At 45.4% G+C, this 22,943-nt stretch overlaps 2 protein-coding genes across 4 annotated transcripts in view; one reads left to right on the top strand and one right to left on the bottom strand.

The window, feature by feature from the left end:
* The window catches only part of WRNIP1 (WRN helicase interacting protein 1), a 181,373-nt gene that overhangs the window by 86,171 nt on the left and 72,259 nt on the right, over positions 1 to 22,943 (top strand). The window lies entirely within an intron of this gene.
* On the bottom strand, positions 1,750 to 22,599 carry LOC307220895 (serpin B6-like). Of its 3 annotated transcripts, none has more exons than XM_079985065.1 (7): positions 22,291 to 22,599; positions 16,891 to 17,068; positions 5,465 to 5,602; positions 4,844 to 4,961; positions 4,589 to 4,731; positions 4,152 to 4,319; positions 1,750 to 3,078 (listed from the first exon to the last, which is right to left on the bottom strand). In XM_079985065.1, exons 2-7 carry the CDS (start codon positions 17,056 to 17,058, stop codon positions 2,674 to 2,676), a joined length of 1,140 nt encoding a protein of 379 aa, XP_079841191.1. In that variant the 5' UTR covers positions 17,059 to 17,068; positions 22,291 to 22,599; the 3' UTR covers positions 1,750 to 2,673. The 3 variants fall into 3 exon arrangements, with proteins under 3 accessions (XP_079841191.1, XP_079841192.1, XP_079841193.1); XM_079985066.1 differs by lacking the exon at positions 22,291 to 22,599 and adding an exon at positions 22,168 to 22,279; XM_079985067.1 differs by lacking the exon at positions 22,291 to 22,599 and adding an exon at positions 22,122 to 22,238.

Here is a 22,943-nt window from a genome sequence, read left to right as displayed (position 1 = left end):
GGTAACCTTAAATCAAGACATACCATAGTTTGCACAATCACGTTCAGAATCGATTTCCACCTGGATCCTTATTAACTATGACAATTGTGTAAAACACTGTGACACAGGTCCAGTGCTGGATTAACCTATAAACTAGGCAAGTTATAGTTTAGGGCCCCACTCTCTTGCCCCCCCCCCCCAAATCTGGATGTACATTTCCAAAATATAAAAAACAAATAAAATAAAACCTACATACAGCAAGTGTTTTGTGTTGTGTAGGCTCCTACGATGTAAGTAATGGGTCTATAAATTACCATATAGCATATATTCAACATATAAAAACAGCAACAATTTGTTGCTGACAAAATGACAGCTGGACATATAAATGGCCCCCTTACCTTCAGTAGCTTAGGGCCTCATCAAACCTAAATCCGGCCCTGCACAGGTCAGTGCCAAGGGTTTACCAAGTAAATACAGCCAGTGTTTTTCAGGAACAGAAATCCAGACACAGAAGGGGGAAAGTACAACTCAAGTTTTGCTGATTACTGGTGGAATGCACTGACTCCAAATTCCTTCACTTACTATGCAGTATACAGGGCATTTCCCCACTCACAGCCACAACAGGGAATAGAATTACAGGTAGGTTAAAGTGGGTTGTTGCCTAACTTGACACCTTCAGCATGGAGGAATGGCTGGTCATCTAGTTTTCAGGTAGTAGTAAGCCTTTGACTGGCAAGGCATCACCAATGGAACAAACATACTGATCAGCCTGTCATCTGTCAACCTGATGATAACTGAAAACGAGGCTTTGTAGAAGTAACATAAGTGAGGCTCATTATTCACTCTCATTTACTGTGGACTTTTTTAGAACTCATTTTTCACTTTGAGCAACATCTCTTCCCCACTCACTTGCAAAAAAAATAAAAGGAAAACAATTAATGGCCTCATTGGACCATTGTTCCTTTTTAGTTTCAAGCTGTAGTCACAATACGAAAGCTGCGATAATGCGCCTAAATGTATTGGGTGAAATAAAGTGTGCTCAGATTACTGAATTGAACAGTGCAATGAAATTCTTTCTTCCAGTGTGTTACACAGCTCTTTCAGCACAGCTTCCAAAGCAGGGCAACGTTACTAACTTAGAAAAATAAAAAAAGCACCCTTAAGACAGAGATTGATTAGTATATTCTATGACAGAAATGGATACGGTAGAGGCATAGCCTCAACTCAAAACCCATTCAGCTGCACTTGTTTTGGAAGAATGCACCGACGTTGTTTGTGTGCTTTTACACATATCCAATTCGTGCTAGCACATTTTTTGTGGGGGAGGCACCCCACTAAACTTTCCCAGGAGACGAAAACAGAGTCACATTGAAGAACAATTTGCCAGCGACAAGTACCAGGTACAGAGATTGTCCCTGATAAGCAGACTGCTGAAATGTTTCTGCAGTGCTTCACTCGTCTCATTTTCCCGCAAGTGGGTGCATCTCAAAGGTCATAGGAAATTGCTTGCGTGCTAGAGAAGAGGCAGCATAAGCCAAGTATTGTTGGCAGTTGTAGCACAGTCAGCTTAAGCTGAATGGATTGGCAAATGCCACACCCAGAGAGAAGACTTCACCTGTACTCATGCGGAAATTAGCTGACTGACTGTTTACACATGTTGTTGGCAACCAGTGTCTTAAGTGGGGAAGAGACTGGTGACGCTGGAGCTATGGGGTCAGAATAAATCTCGCCCTGAGCTGCTGTTTAATGAATTCAGTAGCAGTACAATCAGAACACAAAACAATTTCATTTTTATTCATAATACATGAATCGATAACCATTCATACATAAATGTCACTTACAGGTTGCCAAGTCAAAATTCTGTGACTACTTTTTTTGCATGTAACGTCAAAGAATAATACACTGTAGACCAAACATCATTCATACTTTTGCTTGTGCACTGTATTCTTTGAAAGGCCAAATTTTTCTGCATGTTGTGGAAATCATTGCACATTTCCTGCGCTGCAATAACTAAATAAGGCTCTTCGTTTTCACTTTGGTTAGCAAGATCTTAAATTTATATGCTGGTGTGAAGGCCAGAAACTGGTACTAAACAATTGTGTTTTTTTATCAAATGCACATTAGGTTTTATGGTAGGATCTCCTTTGATAGCTGTTTTTGGAGGTTGCTAATAACCCTTTAAGAACAAAACCACCTCCCCACGCCCACCCTGAAGTATCCTGTGAAAATAAAGGTCCAGAACAAAATGGACCTCACAAATATTCGCACTTGCAGCAAAGCTGCCTGGTAAAAAAACCGAGCCCTCTATGTTTTTATTAAGAGCATGCAAAAGATGAAGAGGTGTGCAGTTAATAAGATCTGCTTCATCTTCACCAATATTTCTAATGGTCTGTGATACAAGTGCCTCCTAATACTAAATAAGGCACACACAATGCATCAATCTGCATTAGGAGTAGGGTTTAAGGAAGGCCACAGTTCTCAGTTGGCCCATTTTAAGATGTGATCCCCTTATGCACAACTGTTAATCAAATATGAATGGTGCTGGGAAAAGCTGTTGCAAGCAGAGGCATAGCAGTGAAGACTTGGGATTAGGCAATATAACTGAAATAATAGGATGAGAAATCGAAAACTTGATATACTGATAGCAGGCTGCAGCGGGGAATGTTTCTGCTGCACATACAGGACACCCATTGTTCAGGGAGAGCAAAACCTACCATAGAAGAGAAGGCTTTGTGTTTTGTTGTGCCGAATGAGGAAGAGAAAGGGATGGTCAACTGTGAAACGTGGCACAATCATAGCGCACCGCAGCATCATAACAGCAGCAGTAGCAGCAGCGGCCTCAGTTCCCTCTTCGTTTACCTCTACAAAAGATTTGTGAACAACCTCAGACAAAACCAAGTCATTGTTGGAAGACATCTTGGAGAAATCTGCCTTGCTTGGATCAAACGCTTCAGCCATTCCCATGCTGCTCAGAACAGGCTTCAGGTCGTATTTTTCCTCCAGTTTAAATTTGGGTAGAGACAGCTCAACTTCAGTTAGGTCCATCATCTCAGGGTTAATCCAATCCTTGAGTTTCTCATAGGTCATTTCTCTCTCCAGCTAAAATAAGACAAACACGAGGCATTCAAGGAAAAAAGGCAATCCTGACTGCATATAGAAATCCTCACATTTCTTACATAAAACCATTTTCACTGGATTCTCGGTGAGTCAAATGACTCCATGTACATGACTTATACAAACTGCTTTCACAGTTGCCCTGTCCAGGTAGAATTCCTTTCTGCTCAACTTGCTTTTATGCCTTCCATCTTTCTGAACAAGACAGAATGCTGGCAGACTTAACTATGCTTATAGAAATATAAACAGTTATATTACACACATATTGCTTCTTTTGGGGTAGTTTATCCACATTTGGTTCCTACCTTCACGCAGCTCTCACCTGTGGCATCTAGAAGCCACAATCTGGGAAATGGCTTGGACTGGCCAGCTAAACCAGGTGAGGGTAGCCAATGGGACTCAAACTCTCTGTGTTAGGGATTTGCCCTGCATGCAAATACAGGCTCTGGCAGATTGAGCGGAGAAGACCAATAGTGGGTGCAATGGTCGAGAAGGCAGTTAGTGCTGTAGAGGGAAATGAAGGGCAGATGGGGCTCATCAACCTGGGAAAGTAGCCCATCTAGGAGAAGGGAAATTCTGACCCTAAACCTCCACTGTCTTGTGGGATAACTTCAGGAGAAGAAAGGCTAAGGAGTAGACTCTATACAAATCCAGAATGGAGTCCCTAAGATGCTTGGATGGTGCCTTGCACGTCTCTTTCCAGCAACTCCTGTAGCCAAACTAGTGCCAAACATATCACTCTGCTTTCCTTTGGACATCAGCAAGGACGAGAGGGGTCCCCTGTTGTCTGGGCAGCCTGAAATGTCTATACACACTGCCCAGGTTTGCACCCCGGGAGGTCACTTTGGCGCTGCTGGCGTGGTGGTTTGACTTCACCCCTGGAGGCACACTCCATTGTCTCTCGAGACAGACAGATGCCAACAATATAATAAGTTACACTGGGCACTTGGAACAATCATGTAGAAGCTGGAAGCTAGAATGCTCTCGTCATGTACCAACAAGGGCAATTTTTATGGGCAAGAATTTAGATGGTTTTATTCTCAGCAACAATGCCTCACCTTTTCCAGGCCTGTAGAATTATCTGCAATCTCATCAGGAAGCAGGATGATCATACTGAGCTCGTTATCAACATAAGGAATCTCAAGAATTTTGGTGCGAAGTTCCGATATCCATGTCATGTTGAATTTAGCTTTCTTGAACATCATCTGCACCGGTTTGCTTTCATTCTGCAAATGGAGAAGAATTTCATTTTAAGCATGTAATCTTTTCTATTGCTCCATTGTACTGCTTGAGCTGCTCTGTATCTTGTTTACTGTTCATCCTCTATTGTCTCTGCAAAAGAATGTCCTTAGGACATGGTGGGAAGGGAAATGCTTGCTGGTCAACTGATGAAAGAAAAAAACAGAAGGAGGGAACACTCCAAATATCACAATGTGTATTTAATCAAAACGATAAAAACTGTGTGCTCAGTGATGTGCTTCACATTATTTCCCACCTTGCTAATTTTGAATGGCCTTTCCTGTGTGTGATCTTTGTTGAACTGATTTGCCCAGTTTCCCTTGAAATAGATAGCATTCACCAAGACCAGCCTTGTACTGGAGTCAATTATTCCTGGGGCGAGCAGATTTTGGATTTTACCTTGAAGAGGGATTAAAGAGCTGTTTTAATAAGAACATATTTTTCAGACACAAACTCATATTTTAAAAAGTAAAACTCAGACAATATGGAAGCCCAAGAATTTGCTACTCACTTGCTGTCTGTTCTTCCACCCAGTTATTTATGTATTTCCTGGAATCGTCTGGTGCTTTAATGAAGTCTAGTTTCTCTAGACCCGCTTGATAGAATTTCTGGCTGGAGTCTATGAATGACTTAAACAAATATGTTTCAGAATTAAAAGCTATATATGGATCTGTATATATCATATACAAACAAACTTTGATTTCATTCAGGTTTTGACCCACAGAAAAGAGAGGAAGAGAAGGGTGTTTCTTCCATTTTCAGATACCAAAAGATGTGAAACACGTATGCAGATGCTTAATTTAACTTCAGTTGATAAGAAAAAGGTCATGGCATGTGCAATAGATTCCTATCAGGCAAAACAGATAAACTGAACCGGATCCAAACAACCTTTTTTTGCTGAAGAATACACATAGCAATCATTGTCTTATTATTATATATGAGAGTCCTACATGAAAGGTCCTTATACAGGATGCTAAATTCTTACCAAGATTTGCCCCTGTATCAGTCCTGCTCAATGCAGGCCTGATAGTGAGCGCTTAGGTATGTTTCTGATCTGCGACAGAACACGGTTCACTATCTGAACAGAGACCACTTCCTGTTCTCTAGCATATTTGTAAACCATATAACTTACTGAAATAAACTCATAGGATGTTTCTCCAAATAGCCTGTTGGCCAGCCTAAGCAAGTACTTGGTGTCTGGCTTGTTGATTTCAGAAATAAGTTTCTTGTATCCCTGGTGAAACTCTACGTCGTTGGTCACAGACAGCACCTGTAAGATGATAAATGGTTAACGGATAATGTTAAGTTATTTAAATACAGACATTTATCCACGTACTCCTAAAAAACCGTTATCAGTTGAAAATCCATGTCTTTTAGCAAACAAGAGAGTAAAATATATAAAACAAACAACCATTGTGGCAACGATTTGTTGGGGGGGCTTACTATTTGAGGAGGAAAAACAAAACAAAATCACAATGAGATTTGATAGTAATAAAAGTTAAGAAGCAGAAAGCAGATTGTTCCGTTCCTGTTCAAGATTTCACAAGACAAATATCTGAAACAGTTAGAACGGAAGCAGGCAAAAGAGAGTGACTATTAGTTTTCACATATTCTTTTCAAAAAACAATAACAAAAACCACATACTACATTGCTGGATTTTTATCTTCCCCCTAACAATTTGACTTAACTTTCTAAATAAAACTGGGCTGTCATGTTTCAGCATGGGCCATGTTCTTCTGCGCAAGGACGGAGTAACTAAAATTTGATGATGCACTGAGAATTGAACTCTGGGCAGTGCTAACCAACCATAGCTAAAGATCAAGCTGCTTATCAGGAGCTCAGGAAACATTTGGGGCAGTCACAGCAGAAACAGATGCATGCAGCTGCCAGTAGCCTAGGAAAAACTAGGGGGCCAAAGAACCACTGCAATTACAGAGAAGAACCTCCCTGCAGCGGGAAGGTTTTCTGGGTGTGACATAAGAAATACTTTTCACATAAGTCAACTTCATTCAAGACGACAAACTGGGCCCACAAAACTAAGTGTCCTTTGTTCTGGGGAAGAAAAACATGGAATCTAAATTTGCTTTTCTTTTTTCGTTATACTGGTAATACCTGCTACACAAGAAAGAGAAAGCCCACATGTTCCATAGTCCTTCTTTGGTACTGTTTTTGTTGATTTAGCAGGACTGCCCCACTTGCGATTATCAAAGAGATTGTAAATACAATTGTAAGTGGTGTTGTTGGGGACTTCAGAATACAGACCAGAATGGAAAAATCCAGGCAGCAATATTTCTTTAAAAAAAGTCTTTTATTCAGTTTGAATTTTGTCAGACAAAATACAAAAAGGGGTGCATTCAGGAAGAAATGAGAGAATGCCCCCGAACACCAGGGGCAGACAGTTTTTATACCCTTAGGCAAAGCAAAAGTTCAGCCCCTTGACTCACCCCTCAAACATTCCCCTTTATGCATATTCATTAAAAGCTCTACCAATAGGAAAATTGGTGGCGGCCTTTTGGTTCCAAGCTGCGTTATCCACTAGGTGGTGTTGTAAGCTCATAAACTCTCTGACCCACTTACAGTTCCTAGTAAAACCACATTGACCATCGGTTTTCTCACCGTTAGTCTTGTGGTGAGCTAAATCTTCCTGTTGTTCGCTCTTGACTCGGTGTTTTACTGGAATTGGGTCTACAACTAGCTTGCAGGTGTGAAATGCTCTGACCACACTTGCTGCGTTTACAAAAATGCTTTGTGCAAGCAGAGGAGAGAAATAGGTTTTAGCTTTTAGCTTTTAGCTGGCTTCTTATAAAATGGCTTCAGTCTGGCTCTCCAAAGTGGACCAAGGTGGACCCCTGGTCCTCACTCCTTCATTCCCCCCTTTCCATCATGAAAATGCTGACCGGTTCCGGTTCATCATTTTCGATTGATGGACCTATAGGTCATAGAGAGCCAGGATATGGGTACGTGCTGAGACATTGACCAGTGCTCGTTTGTGAATGGTGGAACGGTTAAGTGGCAGTGGGAGAAGTGGCAGTCCACTCGTGGCATCTGTTGGGGCCAAGGTGCATACCAGACATTTCGACTTATTGGCCGAATGGGCTACCATTTCAGCCATTTGTAACCACCTATTGTAGGGGTTAGACGGGGAAAAATTGGCATGGGAGGCCAGGGGACTCTTTCCCGCTTTGGCCAATACACAGGTAGGTTCTCCAACCAGATACGATATTGTTCATGCCAGCAAGAATACAGGAGCATCCAAAGAAGTAGGGCAGTACATACCACTCCTACCCACCAACCCCAATATTTCCATAGTTCCTCCCACCAATACTCGGGGCCATTCCTAATATTCTTTTACCGCTGAAGGGCCCACTGATATTCATATTCTATAAACGCTTGGGCCTCTGGGGTCATTTTCCACCTTATTTCGGAAGCTCCTACCACTTGGATCAACTTTCCAACTATTCCCGGTGGGTGGAGACCCCTGTGGTTTCCTGGGAAAATACTATACCCAAAAGGAGCCCCTTCTTCCACGTAAATGATGTTGCACCCACAAGAATATATCCACCCCTGCAACGGCCTGACACACGGGGTGACTATATCAAGGGGTTCTGGTCCCAATACCAAAAGTCCTAGTGGTGCCTCTAAATTTGCTGGAGAGCAAGTTTCTACGTTGGGGACGCTGCCCACTGGTGCCCCTCCCATCCAATTCTTCCGGAACTAGGTGCCCTGTCTGTCTACTGGGTGGCAACTCTTATGCAGCCACAAGAATACCCTGCCACATTCAAGGGTATTAGGTGTGGAGTTACCAGGCCCAGCAGTTTAGGTAGTATTCTGGGATTTTGGGAGGCTCGAGCCACCACGACAACCACAGGTGGGGCTGCAGAATTTACTGGCACTTGTTCAGCAATTTCAATGCACACCTGGTTCAGGCTCCCTCCCCTACAACACTTGCATTAAGATAGGTTCCGTCCCATGCAACACCTGGATTAAGATTAGGACCTGGTCTATTAAATGGGGTTGGTACAGTGCTCTACCCCCCGATTGACAGTTGGTTACCCCCCCACAACAGCAAGAGCGGTCCAGAACTCGACAGATTTCGACCGTCTCTGCAAGTTCCCGTATAAGCACTACCCATGCGCTGGACAGTGGTGTGGAAGAGGAGCCACAATGGGGTAGTGGGATGTTTCAATACGGCAACCTCATCAAACCCCTGTTTCCAATAGCCAATGAGCACGCCATCTCTTACCACCGGCAAGACGAACCAGTCGTAGCAGAGGCCAGCAGGCCAGTAAGTTTGGTATGGCTCGGTGGGGTCAGGGCAATAAGACACAGAACAAATCAATATAGAACATAATAGAGAAAAGAGAAAGTCCTTATGAAAGTCCTTGTGATGATCAGCTGCAGGATCTCGTTGCCCGTGGCCCAACGCGCATTCCCGGTAGCGTCAGACACAAGGTGATGATCAGCTTCAGAGGGTCAGCAGGATTTCTCTTGCAAGTCCAGACACCCTCCGACTTCTTCAGACGCGTGTGATGTACCCAGGGGATCACCTCGGCTACTTTCACCGCAGTTGGGGATGAGGGGGGTCGCCAGACGCTGTCACCCGGTTGGAACTAGTGAACCGGCTCAGCGAGACTGGAATACCTGGAAAGGAAGCAAACACACACGACACACCTTTTGGATATAGCAGCAGTTAGTTAGTTGAGATAGGTTGGGGATGTAGAGTATTCTCCCAAGGTGTGCTTTAGCAGCTGGGCCTCCCAAATGGGTGGATTTGTGGTAATTCTTCACAATGACACTGGCCAGATGCTGTGGGACACAAACACGATTGTCTGGTCCTTCCTGGAGCGTTGCTCCTTCTTGACGTGCTCACTGCTGTTCATCAAGGGTGTAACGCGGTTCTACGTTGTCTGGAGTGAGTTCTGGGATGAGGGCTGCGGTGACCACTGGTGGAGGTTTCAGAGCTGCTTCACGAGCTTCTGGTTGCCTTTAGTGACCATGTCCCAGCCTCTCCCATGGCCTTTGTAGTGCATCACAGCAATCTCTTCGGGGGCCCATACAGCTTCCAGTAATGTCTCAACTTCTGGACCGTATTTCAGGGCTTTCCCGTGGGCTCCAATCAAGTCCCGCTCTTTCCATAGGGCGCCATGCGCATGCAGGGTTAAGAAGGCATATTTGAAATCTGTATAGATGTTAGCCTTGCATCCAGCTGCCAATTGCAGGACCCTAGTCAGTCCAATTAATTCAGCCTTTTGGGCAGAAGCGCCGGGGGACAGGGGTTCTGCTTCCACAACCTCCTCATTGGTCACTACAGCATATCCTGCTTTACGAAGGCCGTCCACAATGAAACTGCTGCCATCTGGATAATATACAACGTCTGGATTCTTCAGCGGCTCATCCTTCAGATCCGGTCTGCTGGAATAGACCTCATCCATCACTTGGAGACAATCATGGTGTTCCATGCTGTCTGTGTCTGGCAAAGGCAGTAGAGTAGCTGGGTTGAGGGTGTTGGCAACCCGTAAATGTATTCTGGGATTATTCTTTTGGCAAAGCAGGCATTTCCTGGAAATCTGGGCTGCCAGTTGATAAAGCTTGGCTATATAGACATACTTCTCCAGCTGCTTGGTTGTGGCATCTGGCCCCATGTGGGTGGACTCATGGTATCTCTGAATTATCTGCTGGGAAAGGGACTCTGGGATCTATATCCTATCATCAGGGGTAAGGTACCATCCTTCTTTGGACAATGTCAACTCCTGAGCATCTGCAGTGTCCCTTTCCTGCTTTGTATAGGCTGGTTTGTCAGCAGTGCTTAAGATCCCTTCTGGGACCAGTGCTCCAATAACTGAGGCTGGGGCTGGTGCAGTCATGAGGCATCACTTAATAGTCTCAAAAGCTTCTTGTTGGGCTGGCCCCCACTCAAAGGGGTTTCTTTCTCCTCCTCTGGTACTCTCGTTTAGAGGTTTTGCTAAAATACTGAAGCCTGGCATACAAATTCTGCACAAACCTGCTGCTCCTAGGAATCCTCGCAACTGTTTTCTGGTGGTGGGTTCCTTCATGCAGCAAATAGCTTCTTTTTTCTCTGGTCGCAGTGCCCTTTGCTGGTGTGACACATTAAAACCTAAGTATTCCATTTTATTTTGGCACAATTGACCTTTCTGTTGGGAAACTTTGTATCCCGCCTCCCACAGCAGGGGGAGCAATTCTTCGGTGCCCTCTCCTTCAGGGCTGCCCTGGTGCTAGAGAGGCTGGACTCAGCTGCACTCAGGTCCTTATGGCTCTGATCCCCTGCCAGCCTCACTTGAGCCTCCAGCTCGGCTACCTCGCTTCTCCTTAGCCTCAGTGTTGCCTTTAACTCTGCTGTTGGACTTGGCCTTCTCAGAGGTCTTGGAACGGCTTCCCTGGCCTGCACCCCCACTTTTGGGTGCTCTGCTGCCTGAGAAACAACTTGCAGCTGCCTTCTCAGCCTTTTTCCAACACACAGTCCATCACACAGATGCGTTGAACCGTAGAAACAACTTCCCAAAGCAGCCTCAGCCCCCTCTGGGCTTGGTACTCTTTCTGGGCATCCTCTAGGCCCCTCTGGGCTTTCTGGGCGTCCCACAGCCCCTTCTGGGCTTCCAGGTCCCTCTGGTCTGGCTTCTACTGCGGCCTAACATGCCGTCTTCAGTCCCTGCCACGCAACCCAGGGCTTCTCTAGAGCATCAGCCACGTCTGCTTCACAAGCCTCCACTGCGCCTGTAAACTTCTTAATGGGCTGGGCAAAGCCTGTTTCAGCCTGTGTACTTTCCCATAGCTGCTTTTCTGCCAGCCAGTAGTACATGCGTTTTGACCAGGCTTCCCAATTGGCTCCATGCAGCCTTTCACAGGGGTAACTCTCATGGCCTTGCTGTTGCTGAGCAGGCATCTTCCTCCCCCTTGGCCGCGGGTCTCTGAATGGCTACGGCGGACCCCTCGGGTCCCTGGACTGTGAGCCATTGCCGTGCCTAACACTGCTGCCTTTTCTTTCCTCCACTGCTTTTTCTCCCTCTTCTCAGCCTCTCCTCTTTGTTCAAACACCTTCTGGGCGATGGCCATGATCTGAGATCTGGACATGCCCTGGAACCCAGGCTGTTTTGGATTTTGGTTCTAATGTCCTTTGCACATTGTCCTATGAAGGAGGCATTTACCATTAACTCATGTGCAGGGAGTTCAGGGTCAAAGGGGGTCCAAATTCTGTATGCCTCCATCAGGCGTTCCAAGAAATCGCCCGGAGATTCATCAGACCTCTGTACGACGGCAGTCACCCTAGACAGGTCAGTGGGCTTCCTAGCTGCCCTGCGAACTCCATGCAAAAGGAGTTCGCGATAGGTACTTAGAGCATTGCGATTGTCCACATTATTTGGGTCCCACTGTGGGTTGGTTAAGGGATACCGATTAGGCCAATCTGCCTCCTGAACCTGCTGGTCTTTCAGGTGGTCTAAAGCCTGTGTATTAATTCTCCTCCTTTCCTCTGAGGTAAAGAGAGTGTTCAACAATTGTTGACAGTCTGCCCAGGTAGGCTCATGCGCTGCAAATATAGAGGACAGCAAGTCCACAATTGCCTGGGGCTTCTCAGCAAACGCAGGGGTGTGGGTCTTCCAATTCATCAAATCGGTGGTGGTGAAGGGGACATATTGGAGGGTGAACGGAGGCGCAGGGAGCGGGTTGTCCCAAATTACACGAAAGGGGGGGGGTCAGGACTTCTGCTTCTCCTGCCTCTGCGGTGGACCTGGACCGCTTTATGTACTCCCCCAATGCTTTGGCTCGAGCATTGTGATAAGCTTTTTCAGCTTCTCAATACATAGGGGTAGTCGTCCTGTATTTGGCCATCTGTTCTCTCAATTCTTTAACTTTGGGGTATATTTCCTCCAGGGTCTGGTCGTTGGGCTCTGCCTTGTCTACTTCTGGGGTGTCTGGCAGCCCCCCCTTTCCTATTGCTTCGGCTCCTGGGGCCACATAGTGGGGCAACGGTGGAGCATTGGGGACATGGGGCTGTCCCTGTCCTCCCAAGGGGGCCACCACGGCACTGGGAACAGACATTTTCCTGCCTGTGTTCCTTTAATTTCAGTCCTAAGGGCCATAATTTTGCATTGATCAGTCTTATATTTCTTCAGCCAGGGGGGTGGGGGGGGGGTTTCTCTATTATCACGTGAACCTCTAGAACTTCATCCATGGTCACAAACTCATCCAAGTTAAATGGACAAAGCTCTTCTTCCTCCTTCTGTTTTGTGCAGTTTTTTGTTTGTTTGTTTGTTTGTTTTAACTTCTAATAGTTCTCCCAGCAGACACCTGCCACTGGCTGCTCACACCCTGTGTCAGCTTCAGGTGTCCGGCTTGTTTCTTCATCTCTTCCTTCATCCGTTTCTGTGGCAACTAACTTGTCAACTGTGGTGGCCACAGAGATGCAGGTCTTCTCTTGAGACTCCTCTGCCTGAGCCTCAAACTAGGGGTCTGTTGCAGTGTTCTCTGAGACACACCTGAGCTCTGAGCCATCCAGCTGGTGCCTGGTTAAGGGCACCAATTAAATTTCCCTCCCTGTCTCAACTGTAACTGCTATAGGTCTGAAAGCATTTCGTAATTCCTAGCCATAGACCACCTCTCACTGGTCATCAGAGAAGCTAGGGGGCTGCTGGTGGTTTCCCTGATGTGTTCCAAACTGCCGCTGGTCACAGAGGTACCCAGCTCTTCCCTAGCTAAGTTCTGGGATTTAGGTTGCCCTCCCTGGTCAAGCTGTAGCTACTATAGGGATCAAAACTGTTGGAGGTCTGCGAGGCTCATGTGCTTCCCAGTTCAGTGATGGGCTTTGGAGAAACTAGGAGGCTTGCCTTGCTACCAAAGCCACAACTCAGGAGAGAGTCCTCCAGCTTTGCCTAGCTGAACTCTTGCCTTCATTGAGGTCCAGAGATCTGAAAGGTTTGTATGCATTCTAGTGCAATATACCAACTTGAATAACCTAAGGGATCTCTTGAGCAATCCCCTCCATCGCTCCCAAAGCTGAATCTGAGTCTGAAACTCTTCTCTAAGTAGGTCCTCAGCCTCAAAAGATACTCCTTGTTGCCCTGTCCCAGCTAGGGCCCCTATGTTTCTGAAAGATTTGATGCCTGCTGACTGAGGAGTAGACATCAGAAAAGCTTGGGGTGGTTATTCCTTTGAGGCCTCCTCTCTCTGATTGTAAGTAATTTGGGCCAAAACAAAAGCATTCAAAAGGACTACATTGGCTTGCTTCAGACCCCATTTTTCAGATACTCCGCTCCTAACCGGGTTTCAAAATTCCTTCCACTCTCCACACACTTCAGGTTGTGACCTAGGTGAGGTCGCCCTACTAGGAAATGCACAACCCTGCACTCGCTTGGCCAAAGGGACGCTAAGCCCTGACCGCTCATTCACAATTCATGCACTGGAGTATCTGACATACAACATACAAAACACAAACACCAACACCAATTCCCTCTGCCCCATTTCCTTCTTCCTTCTTTTAAATCCTTAAGCGTGGGTGGGTATCAGGGGCCAATCCTTCCCTTACTGCCACCAAGCACGCTGGACATGTGATCAGGATGTCCCTTCCCCTTAATTACAAGGGGGTTTGCCTTCCTCTGTCCTCAGGGCCCTTTGCCATGTACTCACCCCAGCCGGCTGGTTCCTCCTGCCCTGTCCTGTCAACCTCGGTCCTTCAATCCGTTGTCTCCTCTCACAGGATCCAGCAGAAGGGTCAAATTGGCTTCGCCCTCCTCCGAAGAAAAGCCTCGGTGGCGCCAGGAGCAAGCGGCCGGTTGCCCCCTCCCCTGTGCCCTGCCTAGAAAAGGACAAGGGAGCTGCCTTCTGGTCTTTTTGAGGACTTAAGGTCCCTATCCGAGTCACGGCACCAGAAATGTTGGGGACTTCAGAATACAGACCAGAATGGAAAAATCCAGGCAGCAATATTTCTTTAAAAAAAGTCTTTTATTCAGTTTGAATTTTGTCAGACAAAATACAAAAAGGGGTGCATTCAGGAAGAAATGAGAGAATGCCCCCGAACACCAGGGGCAGACAGTTTTTATACCCTTAGGCAAAGCAAAAGTTCAGCCCCTTGACTCACCCCTCAAACATTCCCCTTTATGCATATTCATTAAAAGCTCTACCAATAGGAAAATTGGTGGCGGCCTTTTGGTTCCAAGCTGCGTTATCCACTAGGTGGTGTTGTAAGCTCATAAACTCTCTGACCCACTTACAGTTCCTAGTAAAACCACATTGACCATCGGTTTTCTCACCGTTAGTCTTGTGGTGAGCTAAATCTTCCTGTTGTTCGCTCTTGACTCGGTGTTTTACTGGAATTGGGTCTACAACTAGCTTGCAGGTGTGAAATGCTCTGACCACACTTGCTGCGTTTACAAAAATGCTTTGTGCAAGCAGAGGAGAGAAATAGGTTTTAGCTTTTAGCTTTTAGCTGGCTTCTTATAAAATGGCTTCAGTCTGGCTCTCCAAAGTGGACCAAGGTGGACCCCTGGTCCTCACTCCTTCAGTGTCAGTGGTGGCCTTCATTTCCTTAAGTGGGCTGTGCAGGCCTGGTTGAATAGGTGGCCACAAACTAAATTCAAGAATTCAAAGCATGGTGGTTTTTACTTTGTTTTGTGTGAATAGGAATTCTTCCCTATGGAACCATGACCTAAGTCCAGTTCATGTGTTACTTGCATATAAGGCAATTGTGACTGGGGAATGGGGCCGTGCTATTAGCTCCACCCCCGATTTTGCAGACACTTCCCAGATCAACTTGGTACATGAGCTCTTGCTGGGATGTAGGGGTTCCACGAGACTGGGACATCCACATAAAACCAGAATCTTGTGGGTCAAGGCTTCAGACAAACACAGGCAATGCAGGGTGATTGCAGGAAGTAAAATGATGTCAGGCAAGTAGCTAAAAATGTGGCCCTGCTCCCCATTTACCATGCAGGTGCCTGACATGTGAGTAATTTGTGAACCGGGCTTAAGGAGTTAATTGCAACTTGTGGAGAAACTTGTTAATTATAACTTGTGGAGTAGGAAAATACAAACTCCCTATGTTATAAACATTCCAGTGGTCTGATAAATAGCAAGCAAAAGCTGTAGGAAGTCCCCTTTCTCAGTGTTACATTCCGCAGAATTTTCTATTAGGGAACAGCATGTAACCTTTTTTACATTCGTTGTAATTAAAAGACACAACACACACATGCCCACATCAATACGCCATGCACTGCAGAAAGCTCTGAGCACGCAACTCTATGCTAGGCCTGTTTTGACTCTATGATTACAGGCTGAAATTGAATCATTTTCAGATCATGATATGTGTCACCTCCCAACCCCTTCTGTATATCTAAATCACTCCATCATAAACTAGCTTTCTCCAGATTCAGCTCAATGAGCTGTCCTCCTTTAGGGCCAAACTAGATGATGCCATTCGCACACCTATGAATTGCACTAATGGCTTTTTAAGAGTAAATAGTGCATTCAAATTGGAACCTCCACAGGGGGCAGAGAGTTAAAGCCCTTCCACCTAGTCATTTGGACACTTCGGTACCCTATTTGCAAAATTTGCAAAATTTAACAATTCCAAAATACAGATGTGCTAAAACTTCCGCAAGATTGAATATACTGCCTTCGGCTGTACTTGAGGGTCCATTTCAAAAAATTCCACTGGAAATACAGTTATGTCCCTGTGGAGATGGCAGTATTGAGTCAGTGTTTCTGGCCTGCACTCTTTATAAAGATTTGAGGAGTGAGGTTATTACCCCTCTCCTACAATCCATGCCGGCTCGCTCAACCATTGCTACTACCTCACTTCTTTTAGCAGATCAAGATGATCAGGTGACAGCAAAAACTACAAGGTTCTTAGCTGGGGGAATTAGAATTATTATTTGATTACTGATGTAAACCACCAAAATGTATTTTCTATAGTTAAGCTCTTACCTTCAGTACATTTTATTTTATTGCTATGGCTAGTGGCTGGTACAAATAAAGATTCTATCTGCCTGTCTATGAAAAAAGCCCTTCTACCTGTGTACCAATCCAGACTGGGCCTCCTGAGTCTGTTATTTAAGTTTTAAAAGTCATTAAAATGACTAATTGTGTGAATGGACCTCCCCTAGTTTGAGGCTCAGGAAGCATGCTTAGAAGAATAGCCTTAGGTAAAGGTAAAGGGACCCCTGACCGTTAGGTCCAGTTGCAGACAACTCTGGAGTTGCGGCGCTCATCTCGCTTTACTGGCCGAGGGAGCCGGCTTTAGTCCGCAGACAGTTTTTCCAGGTCATGTGGCCAGCATGACTAAAGCTGCTACTGGCGAAACCAGAGCAGTGCACAGAAACAGCGTTTACCTTCCTGCCGGAGCGGTACCTATTTATCTACTTGCACTTTCGTGCTTTTGAACTGATAGGTGGGCAGGAGCAGGGAGTTCACTAGTAGCCTTAGAGGCCCGCTAATAAATGTATATTTCAGCCTGACCTGCTACAAAGAAAAGGATGCACCATGCATGCCTCATTTAAGAGTCAAATGTCAAGCTCCCCCCTCCCCTTAATAGTATTTATCTGGAAATACCTTTGCCATTTGGGCTGCAGTGTTCCCTGCCGCACCCAGAGAGACCATCGTCAAAGCAGAAGAAATGCTCAAAGGAGAAAAAAACATGTTCGCTGTATTATCATTTTGACTTAGCTTCTTGAACAGATTGAGGGCAAAGGCACTGTTTGCTGCAGTGAGGCGGTCCATGTCTTATAACCTAAGAAACAAGCACAGATAAGACTGTCATCTAGTTTGTCCACTCGGAGGTCACTTTTACAAGAAAAAAACCAAACCTAAGCATTTCTTTTCAGATCCCACACATGTGTCCTAATGACATATCAACCTGCAATTCCTACTTTTGAATATTTTCATGCTCTCCAAAATGCCACCCACCCACCGTTTTCGGGGGGGGAGGGCTGCAGCCCACAGAGGAACTGTCAATCACATGCAACATTTCTTTAGATCAAAGCAATGGCCAGCATACAGTAATTTGCAAAAATGCCCAAGAAGAGAATAACATTCGCCCTCACTTGATTTCTAAGAAGATCAGCATTAAATTAAAAGTCTATAGCATATTGCATGCCACATTACTCCCTTTGGGACATAAAAAGAAATAGAGGGAGGGAAAGCATCATTTGAGAGCCCGTTGTCCCTCCCAACTGCATAATTCTAGCTTCAAAAACAGGACTATTAAAGCCTCAGGTTGCAGAATTAAGTTAGCAAGCCAACAGCTATAATAGCCTGACTTTCGCAATTAAGTCTATGTTTGATAAACCGAGTCCTAAGAACGGGATCAAGCTTGCATGAAGTCCTGTTTGATGCTTTTATAACTATATTGTGACTACTGATCCTAAGATGTACAAATGTTTCAAAACTCCTTCTACCAATATGCATTAGGGGGGAAGATCTGGGCACAATAAATCAACGCAGCCCCAGCCCCATGAAATTCACATCTGAACATTTTCCTGGCAAGAAGATGCAATGAGACAAGCTCCGCTTGCTGGATTCATCTGTCTTGGAGGTTCAGAGACATAGGAACTCTGCCATTTCTTTTCTGGCTGGCAGAGCGGCCAAGCCCAGGTTTTCTTGTTTTTGAAACAAAACAAAACAAAACAAAACAAAACACTCTTGCCAAGCTAGCACACATTTCCTTGTTATTTAAAACCAGAATTTTGGCATGTGTTATTTCTCCCATCACAGGGGAAAGGAAGGTGAAGCCTTCAGAACTGCTCTAAGCTGTGAACCTATTTAAAGGCACAGAAAAAAAAATCATTAGGGAAGCAATCCCAAATGGCTCTGATCTCTCTGCAAAACATTAGCAGTCAGGGAAATACACAACTCTCATACAGACAGGGCTAAGCAGGTAATGAAAGCTACACAACACATCTGTTATATATAATATTTTTTACCATAAGACATGACTGAGGATTCACTGTAATTAAAATACATAAGGGTATAAACTTAGCAACCTAATATCCGGATTACTCAGGAGGTTCGTTTAGTTACCACACTGCCAATTTCAAGTCACCACAGGTCATCTCTTTATTCTAGACAAAGAGGAAAAGCAATCTCTTGTATTCATTATTTAGAATGCTAATTCACTGTATGAAACAATGCATTTTTAGGCATGGGATATTTTCCACAGAAAAGTACAGTTGTGGAAAACCTTCTGCTTCAGTCAACGAGTAAGCCTGTAACATACTGGGACACAATCCGCAAAGCAGTGCTTGATGCCACTGACTTGAAAAGAGCACTGATCCTGCACAGGGTTGGTGTCAATCGGCCTTCCTTTATGCCGATTCCTTTAAAAAACAATTCTAACATTCTAAAGAATATCTATATATAAACCTGTGGAAGAATTAACGTGACACCACCTTGTGAATTCTGAGTGGTTATAATACCGCAAATGAGGGAACCATGAAGATTCGCAGTGTGATTTGAGCTTTTGAGTTACAGAATACATACTTATGCTGTATTTTATTTATTTTTTTTAAAGTGAAATCCTTTGCTATGTTATCCAGTTTCTTATACAATGCCTTTGAAAGCAGCCTTTCCCCCTTTTTTTGTACATTTCCAGTTATGATATGTGAATTTCTCTTTTGTTCATTACGAGACACAATGTTTTATACATCTGTTATACAAAAAAAAAAAAGTATTGAGGACTGTTTAAAAAAGAACATGAAAAACGTATTTCTGGTTGAAGACATGGCATTAAGCCCTGTCTGCTGTTTGCTTTGCGTTGTAATAGAGACAGTCTTCTCGGCCTTGAGCCATGCCTTCTACGAAAGATCTCCGATTACACAGAGGCCGCCTGGGACAGAGAAAGAACGGATGCTCTCTCTTTGTATATATTAGTGTATACACAACCAAGCAGTTCTCTGAATTGGTCTGCAGTGCTAGTTCTGCTTGGAAAGAACTCTGGCTTCAGGCATGGAATTGTACTATCCAAATTTGTTTGTTCCATTATTGAAGGAGGGTGGGTCACCTTCTTCCTTCCCCAGAACGCAGATCCTTCCAGGGAATGCATGCCAGCGCTAGGTGCAGCCAGAGGCAAACGTAGGTGTGGCAACAGGTGTGACTTTTACCTTTGTACTGTAGGTTACATTCCAGCCACACAAAGTGACAGGGATTTCTACACCCATGATGCATCTGTCCAGGCAAGCAAGAGGCATCAATCATCACAGTCCAAAGACTATTCCAGCCAGGCAGAAGCACTCAAGAAGAGGCCCAGAGTGGGACCAGTGAGGGTCTTGGCCTACTGATGGAGGGAAGGCCGAGATATAGAGATGGCTGGAGGGCCACATTGTAGGGTGTTATTTTACAACAATAGAACCACCGAGAGCTAAAGCTCTCCAAACACATCCCTAAAGTTATTCCTCCCACCCTCAACAAATTACCTTACTTGGTTGGTTGGTTGGTTGGTTGGTTTTGGCAATCAAGATCTACACCCAGTTCAGCCACACAGCTACAAAGAGGTTTTGCAAAAAAAAGGAAACCCTCCAGAAAGCAATCAAATAGATAAAAAAGAAGCAAGGTGAATGGCCCCATCTGCAGTGTGTGTTTAAAGCAGTAGCATAACACTTTAAAGGAGCGTCTCCACCCCCATCGTTCAGCCCGGACACTGAGGTCCTCCTCCGAGAGCCTTCTGGCGGTTCCCTCACCGCGAGAAGTGAGGTTACAGGGAACCAGGTAGAGGATCTTCTCAGTAGTGGCGCCCACCCTGTGGAATGCCCTACCATCAGATGTCAAGGAAATAAACAACTATCTGACTTTTAGAAGACATCTGAAGGCAGCCCTGTTTAGGGAAGCTTTTAATGTTTAACAGATTATTGTATTTTAATATTCTGTTGGAAGCCGCCCAGAGTGGCTAGGGAAACTCAGCCAGATGGGCAGGGTATAAATAAATCATCATCATCATCATCATTATTACAGCCATGGCTTCCATCTCCAAAGAATCAAAGAAACTGTACTTTGTTAAGGATGCTAAGAGACCCCATTCCCCGCTCCCTGCAGAGATACAATGCCAGAATTCCTCAGGGAAGAGGGATTGATTGTTGAAGTACTCGGAGTGCTCTTCTGGACAGAATCTGGATGCTCTTACAGATGGTGGAGAGAACGTGGCCAAGTTCTGCTTCAGTTTGAAGGGTGCAGCAGTAGAGGCAGGCTTTGCGTTATTACCAAACGCTACAGGAATAATCCTTGCTCAGTTGTGCTCAATGGATGCCCACGAGGCAATCTTCATTTCAGCAGCAGTCATTTGCTGTTGCAATGGTTAAAACAGAAAACCTAGTGCAAATAACCTAGAGATCTTACCAATAGATCTTAAGCTACCTTCTGCCTATTCCTAGAGACTGGGAAGTATACAAGACAAATAATGAGAAAGTCTTATGGTTGATGGGTTGTTTTTTAAAAAAAGGAACTCTTAATTACTATCCATCCAATGCTTGCCAGTTCAAAACTGCCTGATTAAAATAGTATCTGTACCATAAAGGGATTTCCATCTCTTGTTTACTCTGACAAATGGAGTGTATTTAAAAACAGAAGCATTCCTTCCACATTCCACAGCTATTTAGAGATTTTGGAGCAAAAAGAAATAGAAAACAACCGGTTACTACTCCCTCCTGCCTTGAAAATGCACCAATGTCTGAAGATCAGCTGTTTTGTCATAGTAGTATTTATTGATACCCGGAGACACAATGAGAAGTTTCCCAGCCTCTCAGGGAAGGATAGGGACAGAAGAGGAGCCACCCTCACAAGGCTGGTGAATACGTACAATGGAAAACTATGGCTCTGTGTTGGCACATAAGCTGCACATCCTTCCTGTGCTACAAGGTCGGTTCCTCTATTTGTTTCACTCCTGTGTGCTGGCAATGCAGTTGCTACACTCCTCAGCTGGGTGTCGTAATTGACAGCATGGCATGCCAATCTCTGCCATGCACCCCACTCTTTCCTAGCTGCTGGGAGGCTCCCTGCTTAACCGACACTAGAACCCAGCCTAAGGTGTGGGCAGGAACGCCAGGAACTTCCCCCTTTAATTTCTTTCCAAGGAACAGGTAGGAAGTCTGCTGCATCCTAATAAGCAAGCCAATAAAAGAGTTTTAGGAATTGGTTGCTGCACATGCACGAAGAAAACTCATTAAAATCCACTTCTTCCATGCTCTGCAGGTGATTAAATTTTTCAGTGCAAATATAAAAACAAACAAACCCAACAAATGTCAATCAAGAACAGGCACCAAGGTGGGTTTTATCTCCCGCCCCCCTTGCAAAGCTCCTGTGCGCTAACAGCTGTGCACAGAAGGCAGAAACCCAGCAGGTGAAGCCTTTCCCATTAGAGAAACACAGTATGGAAAGCTGCAACTATTGAATTTCTGTCTGTGTCGTGCAGCTGTTCAAAGCACAAAAGCGCCAGTCCTACAGGTGCCAGTCTTGGACAACACCCTGGACCCACCCAGATTACTTTCAGCGCTCCACCTCAAGAAAGGAAAGCCCAGACGCTGCTGCCAAGCAATCCACATGGCTTTCCCTTTGCAATCCAGTAAGCAACGACTTAAGTTAGTAGTTACCACTGACATATATATATATTTACCGCAGCATCAACTTCTGAAGGCAAGAACCTGCTTTTATTAGTTATGGTACAACCTTTTTTGCAAGCATATTTGATGTAATGGACTATTAAGTTCCTGGAAGTTTTGTTGCGCGCAATAAAGCTGGCAGTCTTTAAGGCACTCCAAGAACTTTCGTTGCGCGCAAGCCACTCACAGCACGCCTACCTTTCTGGAAGTTAGGATCAGATATTGATTTTCTTCCTCAGCTTACCAAAATAACAACAGTCCAAGACGACGCAGCTTTTAACCACACACACACAACAGCAGGACCCCCCTTTCTTTTAAAGGACACGCAACAGAGACAAATGGAAAACCGAAGAGAAGAGGACTGTACCGGGAGGAATGGGCGCGGCTGTTACGCACGGATGGCAGGAAGGGCTCCGGCTGCGAGCAAAGAGAGGCACCGAGTGGCGACGGGAAACCCGAGAAGGGGAAACGAAACCATCCCGTCCTGCCAGGCGAGGCGCTGCTGCCTGTGACTCAGCCCCTGACTCAGCCGCTCTCCAGGAACCTAATAGGGTGGGGAGACGGGAGGGAAGGAGCCGCAGCCTCGATCCCCGCAAGTTGGCGGCCGGCTTCCATTGCCACTGAGCATGTGCAGAACGGCTCGCACATGCCCAGGAGGAGGAGACGAAGCCGCAGCCCGTTGCCTTTGCCGGGCGGCACGCCTTTTCCCCCATCGCCGCCTCCTTTTTCCAGAAACGGAGAAGCCTCTCGGAGCAGGAAGGTGGCGCTGCGAAAGCGCAATTGCGCCCTGCTCGCGCTGGTTGTTGGCGCAGGAGAAGTAATCCCCGCAGGCTTACTCCCGAGTAGCGGCGCCTGGCTGCGCAAACCCGGGGAGCCTGATATTAATACAAACAATGCAGTTTATAGGGTAAAGCTCATATTCTTTTACTTAGTGTCAGCGTCGCTTGGATAGATTCTCTTTCTATCCGCTGATAGTTAAATGTTCGGGAAAAGTCAGAAGCCCAAGGCAGTGTAAGTTTA

The sequence above is a fragment of the Podarcis cretensis genome (assembly GCF_951804945.1).
Source record: "Podarcis cretensis genome assembly, chromosome: 7".
Classification (NCBI taxonomy): domain Eukaryota; kingdom Metazoa; phylum Chordata; class Lepidosauria; order Squamata; family Lacertidae; genus Podarcis; species Podarcis cretensis.
This window is presented reverse-complemented; position numbering and strand designations above follow the sequence as displayed.